This window comes from Aethalodelphis obliquidens, unplaced genomic scaffold (genome assembly GCF_003676395.1).
Source record: "Aethalodelphis obliquidens isolate GAN/ISIS:26980383/991018 unplaced genomic scaffold, ASM367639v1 scaffold5, whole genome shotgun sequence".
NCBI lineage: Eukaryota > Metazoa > Chordata > Mammalia > Artiodactyla > Delphinidae > Aethalodelphis > Aethalodelphis obliquidens.
In genome coordinates, this window is record NW_020837949.1 from 14776864 (window position 1) to 14790728 (window position 13865).

The 13865-nt window shown below is 42.4% G+C and overlaps 1 protein-coding gene across 1 annotated transcript in view; it reads left to right on the top strand.

Annotated features, from left to right (window-relative positions):
• The window catches only part of ATP6V0A4 (ATPase H+ transporting V0 subunit a4), a 39442-nt gene extending 38247 nt beyond the window's left edge, over nucleotides 1-1195 (top strand). Inside the window, exon 17 of the mRNA XM_027101299.1 lies at nucleotides 462-1195. Within this exon, the coding sequence (XP_026957100.1) occupies nucleotides 462-555 (94 nt within the window). The 3' untranslated portion in view covers nucleotides 556-1195. The remainder of the gene's footprint in view (nucleotides 1-461) is intronic.
• The last annotated feature ends 12670 nt before the right edge of the window (nucleotides 1196-13865 follow it).

Genomic DNA, 13865 nt, shown 5'->3' on the forward strand with positions numbered 1-13865 from the left:
TATATATATATATATATATATATATATATATATATATATATATATATATATATATATATCAAGGCTCTGGTGGTTCTGCAATCACGTAAGCCCCGCAGTTTAAGATCAGGATGGAAACAAAATACCTCGTACAACCTGGTGACACGCTGTCTCATCACAGCTCCTTATCCAGTACTGCCTAGCGAGGGCTTCCCGGCTGCTGGGAGCTGGGGGAGGTCATGCTCTGGTCCTTGAGGCCACTAGCAAAGGCCTGGAAGAAGTGGGGTCGGGGGAGGGAAAGGTGTAAGAGGGAGGCAAGAGAAGGATTTAAAAAAAAAGCCTCAGAGGATTCCTGTGGTGGCTGCCAGCCTGGGGCGCCTTCGTCACCTGGTGTTGATTTTACACATGCTCAGCCTCTCCCCTCCAGCTGCCAGCCTCCCGTTTATGTGTTCAAACCCCCTTCTCCTTGCCCCTAACAACAGGGTGGAGTTCCAGAACAAGTTCTACGTCGGGGCTGGTTACAAGTTTTCTCCGTTCTCCTTTAAACAAATCCTGGACGGGACAGCTGAGCAGTAGCTGCACGTCTGGCGGCTGCAGCCGCCTCTTCCATCAGTCACCTCCTACACCAGTCTCTGTGCCAATGAAAGAAGTGTTGTCTTGTCTTTAACGTCAGCCTGCATAAGGCAGTCAATGGAATGATTGTTCTCGCTAACCGGAGGGAGGAAGCCATGTATTGTATCTGTAAGCCGTGGGATTTGATATGACTTAACCATGTCGTAGAGAGACTACACAGGCAAGTCATTTCAACCTCATGCGGGGTCTTAATTGTCAAATCCTAGAATGATTGAGAAATGGGGAGAGGGGAGTGCCAAACTGAGATTTTCTTGTAATTAAACTTCTGGGTCATCCACTTAGTTATTAAAGTGTCTTTTTTCAACATTATTCTGTAAAATTGAGTATTGATAATTGTAGGCCAAAGCTAAACAATAGAGTTACACAAAGTAACCCTAGAGAAAGGTTATGGTTTTTTATTCCTCATTTCCTCCTTCCTCAAATACCTTTTTTCCTTGTCGGGGGCTAAGTTTTACAGGATTAGGGACGTTCTCAAGAATTTTCACTCCAGGTGAGGAAAAACAGATAATGTTCTCTGTTCAGATGGAGGCCTGGCCCTGGCGTGGCTCGAATTGTTAAATCCTGTGGAATGAAGTGTGACAACATGATATCATCAGTGATTTTGTTTATTCTCAGTGCACATTGTGCTGGAGTTAACAGGAGAAAGAGATCTGTAGGCTTCAGCAAGTTCTGGAAAATGGCTTGCCGGGAAGGAGACTGCCAGACAGTCTATCCTGATGCTCTCTGGGTCAGCCGGCCCCAGAGTCACTTCTTACGCATCTTCACTGGCAAACTTCCAAGACCCAGGTGTAGAGGAAGATGTGTTCCATCGACTAGTCTGAACAGCCTGTGTTCAGGTTAATTACCATCTTTATGGTAACTATACGGGTAGAATTAAGTGTCATTAACATTGGTGTAGTGCTTTACAGTTTACAAAGCAGTTTCACATAGTATCTAGCTTGTAATAAGTTTCCAGAAGATCTGACCAAATGCAAAATCGCCTTTTGGACAGATCTCTCTTTTTCTTAAGCTCCCACCTGCCCCTCCGTGTAGCGGGGTTGACGATTGTTCATGTTCAAGTGTCGTCATTCAAGCCCAAGGAAACGTCCGTGTCACCTTCCACGTTGGTGTCCTGACTTGTGCAGCACAATTTAAGGCACAGTCAGGTGCTCAGCAAGTATTCATTTAATGATTAAAACAGGTTGAGCTCAAGAATGATATAGTTGGGGTCAGAAGACTCCGTATCTATGAGTTCCAACTTCGATACTTTATCATGTGTGCCCTTGGGCAGGAACTGGAGTGTTCCACATATTGCTGGGGGTCGAAGAGCACCAAGCATGGATGAGGTACTCAGCCAATGGCATTGATCAAAGAAAAGGACAGACTAAAGTAGTATGTAAATGGTTCTTGTAAGTCCATAAGTCCCCGTGCTGCCAAGGTCACCAGAGCGTTTCAAGGTTCTCTCAGCTCATCACTGCCCTTCTCAACGACTATCTAAAAATACGCTATGCCTACATGGGTCACAGCCTTTTGCCGTTTAATTCTAAACAGTGATGGCTGTGAGAAAAGGCGTGAAAAAACAAAGCTGCCCTCTGCCCCTTGCTTGCTGAGACCCCTGTTCTTTCAGAAATCCCCGGCCTTCTTGAGAACGACATAGTAGTTTCTTCCAAGGATTGGCAGCCTCTTTGTGTCTCGATGAGAGATGTCATTTCCCCTTTAAAAAGGGATTGGGTGAAGGGCTGCTGAGAAGAGGCTGTGACCAGCATGTCACTCAGTCGCCCAGGATGCACGATTGTTCCTTAAAGAATCCTGTTCACAGAACTAAGCTGAAAGGGGAGGAGAAGACCTGCGAGCCAGGCTTCTTGGGAAGGGAAGTCCAGAAGCCCCCAAGAGGCCATCAGTGGCCCAACTTCTGTGTAAGACTCAGCTGCAGTAAGGAAGAGCAGAAGAGCCCAAAACTGGAAAGCTTCCCAGGAAATACAGAGAGGTAAGAAACTCCGACAGGCAACATAGATCTGGATTTGCTTTTTCTGCTCTGGTAGCCAAGGGGATTTGACCATTAGTACTTGGCTGAATACGGATGGAGTATAAAAATTTCTCTCTTCTTACTGATGATATTGCAAAACAAATTACATCACACACACACACACACACACACACACACACAAGTTCAGTTTTAAAAAGCTCTACATGGCCTAATTGTTTTTGGCTCAAAAATTAAGTGTAATAAATTAAAAAAAAAAAATTAAGTGTAGCAAAATGCAGTAGAATAAAATGTCCATCAGTTCCTTAGAAATTGTTTGAATGAAGCCTGAACTCCATCTGAGCCCTTGAGTTTCACAGTAAATGCCCAATATGTCAGTTCTTTGAAGGCAGGCAATGGTTACTTTCCTATTGTAGGTTTTCAGGAATGAGAGTGAGGGATGTGGAGCGTTCTTCCCCATGTTAGTCCCTATTTTCTTGAATTGGTCTGACTGGTTATCTATCTGTCCATCCCTCCATGCATTTATCCATCATCCATCCTCTTCCTAGGCTAGAAGGGATTTAGAATGACTTAGGGAGCCAAAGAATAGAAGATGCCAACTCAGCTTTTCCAACATTCTTTTTCAGCGTTGAGATTACAAGCTCTGTCTCTCAGTAACTTTCCTCATATTCATCTCCGAAATATTTTGTCCTCTTTATAAAAACTTTTTAAATGAAACTTTTGGCTGGAACTCAAGAAAATGTAGTAAGAGAATACTTTCCATATCTGTTAACTTTGAGTTAGTATTTGAGTGTCCTCTTAATGACATGGAATGAAAGCCCCTTTATTTTTTTTACTTATTTATTTTTAATTAATTAATTAATTAATTTTTGGCTGCATTGGGTCTTAGTTGCTGCCCGCGGGCTCTCTCTAGTTGCGGCGAGCGGGAGCTACTCTTCATTGCGGTGCGTGGGCTTCTCGTTGTGGTGGCTTCTCTTGTTGCAGAGCATGGGCTCTAGGAGTGCGGGCTTCAGTAGTTGTGGCACGTGGGCTCAGTAGCTGTGGCACGTGGGCTCAGTAGTTGTGGCACGTGGGCTCAGTAGTTGTGGCTCGTGGGCTCAGCAGTTGTGGCCCACGGGCTCAGTAGTTGTGGCACATGGGCTTAGTTGCTCCATGGCATGTGGGATCCTCCCGGACCAGGGCTCGAACCCATGTCCCCTGCATTGGCAGGCAGATTCTTAGCCTCTGCGCCACCAGGGAAGCCCTGTAAGCCTCTTTATAATTCACAGATGTGAATAACAAAATCCTGATAATACGCTATCAACAACCCTGCACCCCTACAACCAACATGCCCCCACCAAGGAATCCTGTGGTTGAAGGCCCCGTATAACCTACTAGGGCAGGAATGAGAACTTTCTCTGTTGCGGGTAGTTTATATGTTTGTTTTTTCCATCCCTTGGCAACCTCCCCTGACACTGGGAATGCATCTGAGCCTTGACCATCTTCAAGGAAGGGCTGGGCATTAGAAAGATTGATGTTACAGTTGGCGAAACTGAGCGGGTTTGCTCCTCTGAGTGGAGTCTGGGTCACACGTGACTGCCAGGTTTTTTGTCCACCAGCACCGCACCCCTGCACCAACCAGGCCATTCCATGTTCAGAAGGTTTTTCTTTCTGTAAAATACGCTGGTTTTACAATTGAAAGCAATGTAGAACAAGCGCGTTCTTAGTGAAAATTACCCCTTTTGTTGCGCTCTTCATAAGTATAAGGTGACTGGATTGGGTGGATATCACTGTTACATATCTGATTAGAGAAGTTATTTTTGGTCTTATGTTCCAATAGGCGTATGGCACGTGTGAGGGCTTCCTAACACCACTTAAGATGACCCTTGAAATTTAATCAGTCTATTTTAGAAAACAAGCAAGTTTTTTTCCCCCAATTTGGGTGGTTTCTAATTTGAGTCCAAGGTGTTTTCATGTTGGCCAAATATTAGCAATAATTGCATTTGGAGAGATATACATTTGATAACACTGTAGATGCTTAGAAACTTACCCTGAGTGTATTTGATTTGTGATTATGGTGAAATTTTAGAAATTTAGTTGATACCTTTATTCAGAGATGAGAAACAGTGCGACCATGAGCGCTTATCTTGCAGTGAGCACTGTGCCGTATTATACAAGCATTATCTCATTTAATCCTCATAACACACTTAAAAGAAGGAAGTTTATCAGTTAAAAATCACACATACCTGGCTAGTCCGAGTGTAGTGGTGTTTACAGTCGATCACAGACAGTTACAGATTTCTTTGTTCCTTCTCTACTCCCACTGCTTCACTTGAGTAGCCTAAAGAAAGCACGCGCGCACACACACACACACACACACACACACACACACACACACAGAGCTTTATTTTTTCCCCGTGGAAAATATGTCTGGAAGTGAACCATTCAAGGCTGTAGGAGAGCTCCAAATCCTCCTCGTCCTTCAGGTCTCAGTTTTTCAGGACTCGCCTCCCTGGGTCCCAGGACTCAGCAAAGCAGGGCCTCCCTTACGTTGCCAGAGCAACCTCTGCTACCCTTGGGACCATGTGGTTCCCGCCTGAATACTTGCCTTTATCCCCCATTAGATTGTAAGTGCTTTGGGGGCAGGAACCCTTTTCATGATATCTTATTGTCTGATACATAGTAGTGTTCCATAAATATTTGTTGAAAGACAAAACACAGTTTCAGACATCTCTCCTGAAATTTCTGTGCAGGTGTGTATTTAAATGAGATTTTATGAATCGAGATCATTGTATACATACATTAGGTACATACACATTGGAAAATGCTTTTCAGCGCCAAATAGCCTTTCACCTACGAGCTTTTAAATGACATTCTGTTACAGGAGTGTATTATCATTTGTTTGGTCACGTCTTTACTGGTCGGCATTTAAGTGGTACCCAATTCTTTCATCGCTGTTGTCAAAAGAACAGTGTGTTGAGCTTTCATGCACCTTTATCTTCATTCACCTCTTTGATTACCTCACTAGAATGAATCCTAGGAGTGAAATTGCTTAGTCAACATTCTTTCATCTTTGCCTAACTGCTTTCTGGAAAAGTTGTAGCCATGTACCCTCCCACCAATATCAGTGCCTGTTTCCCTTACATTGGGCACAACTGATCTTTAAGGTTTTTGCAAATCCAATAGAGGAAAATAACCCACTTTAATTTGAAGGCAGAGTTCTCTTCATATTATGGAAACCAAGTAATATCAGTCTCTTCAATCAAGAAACATGAAATCGCAAATGTGAGCCTCCCTTCCTGCCATCAGCTTGTTTCTTTTCCTTTTTTTCGGCCGTGCCACCTGGCTCATGGGACTTTAGTTCCCCGACCAGGGATTGAACCCTGGCGCTTGGCAGTGAGAGCGGGAGTCCCCACCATTGGACCGCCAGGGAATTCCCTCAGCTTTAATTGAAGAGAAACTGAAGCAATTATCTTGGACCTAACACCTTTCTCTCCAGGAACTCTGTGATGAATCACTTCTCTTTGCTGATAAGAGAAGGAAAGTATGTAGGGCATTTATGACCCATGGAGCTACCTAATCCGTTAAAACACACACATCAAATTAAAACTTAATAGTAAGTGGCAGATTTCCTGGGTTTCTTTTCTTGCCACTCAATACTTCAGCAAGCAGACTTGCTGGAGATTGTGTTATTACTCTCTAAAACGTAAGCCTTCATGATTGTTAAAATTGTAAAACATGTTTAGACTGCTATGAGAAGTCATAAAACTTGACTGGTAGAAGAGATTAAGTGTTGATTGAATATTTAATTTACTGTTAAGCATTTTAGTTGTAACTGAACTTAAGATGAACTTACTGGGATTTTAAAAAATTATTTGCCTACCAAACTAAATTCTTTTATTCTCTAACACTAAAAATGGCCAGAATCACTTTTGGTTTTTAAGTCGGCTACTGCGATTGGCATGGCTATTCTTCAGGAAAAAAATGGATATAATTTATATACAATAAGATTCACCATTTTAGAGTGTATAATTCAGCGATTTTTAGTACAGTCACGAGGTTGTGCGACCATCACCACCGTCTAATTCTTACTGAATGACCTCATTTGCCTATTTTGATTAAGTTAGTAGTTTATCATCTCGAAACATGATAGTCATAGCCAATTTTTAATGTGTACTGAAGTCCTTTTTATAATCCAATTAAGCTGATTTTTCTCATAACTACTTTATTTTAAAAGTTACCAGATAAAGAACACCCCTCCAAAGGGTATTTGGACAACTTCTGGAAAGGGAGCAGTAGGAGTTTCCAGAACAGTGTATCTTTGTGAATTTCAGCCTCTCAGATGGGCTGAGAGACCAATCATTTTTACTTTTTCCACCCTGTGAAAATAACAGCTTTTTGTACTTTTCATGGTCTCCCTTGGTAGAGAGGAGTTCATGAACTCATTTCTGAGCGTTATTGATTGCTCTCCCATCTGGGAATATTTGTGTCTCTGTGACAGTGTTTTAAGAAAACAAATAATATCTACTTTACAGTATAGTTGCTTTTCTGTGTATCTTTTGTGTCCCCAGCTAGATTAAAAACTTCTTAGGGAAGGGAACACTGTCAGACCCTCCTACAAAGTCTCCACAGGAGCCCACACAACAAGATACAGAGCTCGCACTTGGCAAACACTGATGACCTTGACGTGCTTCTCTACAGCAGCTCTGCAGCTATTTCTGTGTTCTGGGGAAAGGGGATCTTTGAGTTCTGATTCTGCTGCTTCTTAGTGGTCTGACGTTGGAAAAGTTACTTAAGAATCTCAGAACCTCATTTTCTGAACTATCTATTTTGAAAAATGTTACACATCTTCAAAAGCAGAGGATGGTCAAATAAACCCCAGTGTACCTGAAACAGGAGGGAAGGAGGCAGGGCACAACCTTTGAAAGAATGACATAGCCCGAGGACATAAACTGATTAGACGTAAACTGATTAGAACCAGATGGGTCCAAGATGGCAGACAAGTCGACTGCACTAGACCTTGAGCCCCAGTACACACTCACTCAGCAAGCTAAATGACACACCCACAGAAGCCATGACAGTTCCGAGACCCACCGTAAGGATCAAAAAGTGGGTGGTGGCCCAGTTCCTGGAAATCCCCGCCCCTTTCTAAAATAGCTGGAATACTCCTCCCACTCATTAGCCTAGGAAATTACCCACCCCTATAAAAACTGACAACCCCATACCCTGGTGCCTTTCTCACCTTCTGAGATGGCCCACACTCTGTCTGTGGAGTGTGTTTCTCTCTGAATAAATCCACTTCTTACCTATCATTTTGTCTCTCACTGAATTCTTTCTGCAATGAGACATCAAGAACCTGAGCTTCATTAAGTCCTGAAACCAGGTGTGTGATCTCAGTTGGAAGACTGTGGGTTTTGGCCGGGTTCGAGTCCCAGCTGCATGGGTTCAAGTCCCAGTCTGAGGTGCACTATCCCCTTCAATAATTTTCACCATATGGCCATTCTTTTTTCATCTATACACCCATCTCCTTCTTTTGCACTCTATTCCCAACCCACCACTGAATTATTTTAAAACAAATCCCAGACGTCAAATTTCATCTAAATATTTCAGCATGTATCTCTAAAATGTAAGGATTTTTTTCTACTGTGACCATAATATCATTGTCACACCTAACGATGTCATCAGTAATTCCTTAATATCATCAGACTTCCAAACGTGCTTGCAGTTCCCTGATGTTCTATCATCTCTTTTTCATCTCATTTGCTTTCTTCTTGTTGTTTTACAATTGGTTTGTTCGAATGAGGCTCCAGACAGATTAACTCATTTATTTGGTTGGTGTGTCTCCTTTCTGTTAGTCTATAGGTTCTCCTTTCCTCTTTTTTTCTTGCCATTTATTTATTGAAGAAGTTGGGTCATTAACCTGTAGAACTTCTAGCCTGCTGGGTTTTTGTATTGCATCCACATGGTATAGTTTGACATGTTTCTTCATCCCCTGTGTAGTTAGAGCTAGGGGCTTGTTCAGATTCATGTTCAATTTCTCTTGATGAGAGGAGGGCACTGGTGATGTTGTGTATTTCCTTCCTCGTGCATCTCATCGGGAACAACATCACATCTGATCATCTCTTTCCGTGGCATGAGGAGCCATTGTTGGGTTCAGGGGTTATAAGTCTTACCCATCTGAGTAAAATTCTCTCTCAGCCTTTCACCTAGTAGTTTATCAGCCGTTGATGGTCATTGCCTGGATCCGTTATTTCTTTAGGAGTTGTACAATCACAATTTAATTCTATCCTTCTTTAGGATGTTTTCGCTGAAATTAAAAAATACTTTTCTTTCACCAACTGTTTGGTTACCCTGAAATACAGACAATCTGTACAAGAAAGGCAAGACATTTACTAGTTTTCAGAATAATGAGTTGGTTTCTTAGTATTCTCCAAAGGTGATCAGTGAGATTATCATTTTAGTAATCCTAAAATTTTGGTATCTTTGATGGGCTTCAGTTCTTTGCAACCATTCTTCTTTGTGTGTGTATGTGTGTGTGTGTGTGTGTGTGTGTATGATACATAATGAACTCATATTGATATTTGCAATTCAAAATTAGGATATAAAGTCTTTATATAACTTCTTTGATTTTTGTATCTTCTTACACTGAAAATCTTGGTTCCTAATAATAGTAACATAATTTCTTTATCCTATAATATGTACTAGTATCAAAATAATGATACCAACATTATTACTAACAGTATAATTACTGAGAACAGATTAAGATATCTGTTTATCCCACTAGGGATGTAAGAGTTAAATTACTATGTTAAAGCCATTTGAAAAAAATTTTTCACTAATTTCAGCTTTCCTTGTTTTATTTTTCTTTTGATTTTTAGGGTTAAGATTTTTTTAGGATTAAATACCCAAAAAGGGGTGGGGGGGGAGATAAAAAGAAGTGCTCCATGGGTTTCTGTCAGAATTAAATGAAAATAAGGTGAGAAAGCACGCTATAACACGATTACACTGTAAACCGTAGGATCTATGAAGATGTAAAGCATTGGCTATTGTGATTAGTTTTCTATAGCAAAGCCTACCTTCATTCCCAGTCAGAGGACACTATTGGTTAAACTGTCAAGAGCTCACCTGGCCCCCCTCTCCAGGTTGATTACTAGCCACCAGGGCCCAATTCTCTCGTTTGGCCGTTCAATCTCTCCATGATTTAACTTGTCCGTGTTTCAGGTTTTTCCTTGTAAAATAGTGATAAATTATAATACCTACTTCACTGATTTTCTATGAAGATTAAAGGAGAATATACACTAGGTTTTATTTCTTTCCTTCTTCCTTCCCCTGTTTCCGGCATTTTCCCTCCCCTGTTTCCTGCAGGGAAGCCGTGTGGGGAATTTGAACCATTTACAAGATGGCAGCCAAGCGGACAGAGCCGGTCACCATCATTAGCCTTTGGGAGTTGAACCTGGGGACCCCAGAGCCACAGCCAAAAGGTAAGGGGATCATAGAAATCTCTGGTCCTCAAGTCACCGTTTAATTCCCCCTCTTCCCTGTATTTACTATTTTTATAATAACAAATTGGTTTTCCAACATCCTCTGGGGTGAGTGATAATCTGCATATATTCCCTTCCCACAGAGGCTGTTGCTTTCACTTTGCCTTTCCTTGTTAGAGTCAAAGACATTCACCGTGGAGGACGCCGTGGAGACCATTGGATTCAGACGTTTCCACGTTGCCCTCTTTCTGATCATGGGCAGCATGGGGGTGAGTGCTTGGAGATCCTCTGAGTCTCCCAAGCTAATTCATCGTCGGACGTGTAGAGTCTTCCACTTCCCTCCAGCTTGGGGTTGTCCGCTCAGGGAGGGATGTGAGAGGGAGCGGGAACCCTGTGGGGTAGATAATTCCCAAATAATTTTCTTCCACCTTTGGCAGTTGTTTGGTTATGAGCAAATGAATATCTGTGTTCTATCTTCTGGGAATTCAATACCCTTTTTTTTTTTGCTAGCTATAGAACTTTTATTTCTCCTGTAGTTTCTGTTGGGTCTGACATTTAATCTTTTTTTTTTTTTTTAATGGACGTGTAGTTGATTTACAATGTTGTATAAGTTTCAGGTATACAACAAAGTGATTCGGTTTTATATATATTATGTATACATATGTGTGTGTGTATATACATATATATATATATGAATATATATACTCTTTTTCAGATTCTTTTCCATTATAGGTTATTACAAGATATTGAATGTAGTTCCCTGTGCTAACAGTGGGTCCTTGTTGTTTATCTATTTATTTATTTATTTATTAGTTTAGTTTATTCATTTTGGGCTGCGTTGGGTCTTCATTAGTGTGCGCGGGCTTTCTCTAGTTGCAGTGAGTGGGGGCTACTCTTTGTTGTGGTACATGGGCTTCTTATCGCGGTGACTTCTCTTGTTGTGGAGCACAGGCTCTAGGTGCATGGGCTCAGTAGTTGTGGCTTGCGGGCTCTAGAGCGCAGGCTCAGTAGTTGTGGCGCACAGGCTTAGTTGCTCCATGGCATGTGGGATCTTCCCGGACCAGGGCTCGAACCCATGTCCCCTGCATCGGCAGGCGGACTCTCAACCACTGCGCCACCAGGGAAGCCCTGCCTTTATTCTTTTAGCTCTGTTTCCTTCTTTAAAATTGCACTTGTTCCATTTTTAAGTTTTCCTAATACTTTTAGAAGAGAGAGAGGGTATAAATAAAAATAACTAAAGACCTTATTAGGGCTTGTACCAATAGTTAAGTGACTCATGGTGTTTTGTTTTCTTTTACGTATAAAATATGTACAGTTTACAGCTTCCCTGGTGGCGCCGTGGTTGAGAGTCCGCCTGCCGATGCAGGGGACACGGGTTCGTGCCCCGGTCTGGGAGGATCCCACATGCCGCGGAGCAGCTGGGCCCGTGAGCCATGGCCGCTGAGCCTGCGCGTCCAGAGCCTGTGCTCCGCAGCGAGAGAGGCCATAGCAGTAAGAGGCCCGCGTACCGCAAAAAAAAAAAAAAAAAGTACAGTTTTGAAAGCATGCCTTGTCCATCCTTGTAGCTTTAGGGTCACTGCTGTAACGTTTTGTGCAGTTATCAGTGTACCACAGCTGGTTTGTAGGTCTGCGCGTCTTCATTCCTGAGAATGTTGGTGGTCCAGGTGTGGTGTTTGCATCTGTAACTGTCATGAAACTATACTTTATGGTACCATTTCTATATTCACAGCTCACATCTCGTTGGTTGCTTTTATGTTGTTCCTACTGGTGCCTAAAGAGGCTTCTCAATGTCAGCAGTAACGTGGCTTCCCTTGTTAGGTGGGGCACAGCTCACAAGTCTTTTCTCTAGGTAATTCAACTCACCCAAGATGTGACTGCTCCCTGCTCCAAGTTCCTTGCCTCCTCCTGTCATTTAGTCTCTGTCATCCTGGCTATGAGTCCCATCTGTCCCCTGGGCTCACTGACCACAACCTTACTAACAGGAAGGCCTCAGACTGGTTTAGCAAAGAGGCAGCATTTTCACCATCTCCCAGGCTTCCCATCCCCCAACTTCATCTCCACTTTCTGGACGGTCTGGCCATGAAGACTTAAGGCCTTAAGGATTGTGAGTGAATTATGTCCCTCACATTTTTTGTGAATAAGAGAGTTAGTGCTGGAGAAACAAAACTGTAGAAAGGAGCAGGCCCTCCAAGGTAGGGGAGGGGGAGGGGAGAGGAGAGAGAGAGAGAGAGAGAGAGATTAATCCCCGTCTCTATGTGGTCCCCAGGATTAGACTTCACAAGCTTTGGGGTTCACATAGGCTTGGAGTTAAGGTTTATTCTCTAGACAGGCTTAATAGTAAAGAACTCAGCCTTAGGAAAGTCACTTTTTTACACTGAATGGGAAGAAAGCAAGGAGTAAAAATCTGTCACTTATGCGGGAGAACAGAGTAAAATTTGAATTTAATTTTAGTTGACTCTTTACTTTTTTTTGTTGTTGCTGTTAAAGATTTTTTTTTTGATGTGGACCATTTTTAAAGTCTTTATTGAATTTGTTACAATATTGCTTCTGTTTTATGTTTTGGTTTTTTGGCCACGAGGCACATGGGATCTTAGCTTCCCGACCAGGGATCGAACACGCACCCCCTGCATTAGAAGGCAAAGTCTTAACCACTGGACCGCCAGGGAAGTCCCTGTTTCTTTTACTTTTATTAATCAGATAATTCACTTTAATACAGTGTTATTAACACAGCATCTCAATAAAGTTTTTTGTTTTTTTTTTTTTGCGGTACGCGGGCCTCTCACTGTCGTGGCCTCTCCCGTTGCAGAGCACAGGCTCTGGACGCGCAGGCTCAGAGGCCATGGCTCACGGGCCCAGCCGCTCCGCGGTATGTGGGATCTTCCCGGACCGGGGCACGAACCCATGTCCCCTGCATCGGCAGGCGGACTCTCAACTACTGTGCTACCAGGGAAGCCCTCAATAAAGTATTTTAAGTCCTAAGAACTAATTTCTTCCCTGCCACAGGCAGTTTGTCTATCATTTCCTATTATTCAAGTTGATTAAAAAAAAAAAGTTCACCTTTCCCTTCTTGGAGGGAGTTTGATAATTGCAGGTTCCACAATAGAAACTGCTTATATCAGGAGACCCAAAGTTTGGAGATTCACCAACTGATATGACTTCTCAAAAAAATGGTGTGGCTGACATAAGGTTAAGATTAAAAAAATATATATTTGACAAGGAAGGCCATCAGAAGAAGAGGAAAAGGGAGCAGAACATGTGACCCCAAAATATGCCCCTTTGGCATGTGAATTATTTTGAGCTGAAGGCAATCAAGACCCAGCCGACTCAAGAAAAACTTTTACATTTCCCTTAACTACCTAAAAGAATTTAGATGGGGGGCCTGGCTCAGAGAGAGAGAGTTATTGCCAGAGATGACTTTCATCTGAATGACCTATCTGTGTGGCAGGGCAAACATCTAATTACCAAACATCTGCTCTTCTTATTGTCCTGTGAATTACCACCCCCCGCCTTTGAAGCCCCAGGTACCCTCCTATTCCTCAGCTCAAGGTGGCACATAAGCCTCTACTGTCCAACTTGCCCTTCGGTCTTATATTTTTATGGGACTCCTGTACATACAAACTTAAACTTGCTTTTCTCCTGTCAATCTGTCATAAATCAATTTAATTATTAGACCAGCCAAAGAATGTAGAAGGGTAGGAGGAAAATTTAAACTTCCAACCAAGAGAAAGAGGCAGAAAATCTTGCCATCAACTACCATCATCTTTCAAAAAATAAAAATAATAAGGGCATGTTAATACCAACAATCAGAAAGAAAATTCTTCCAGAATAAA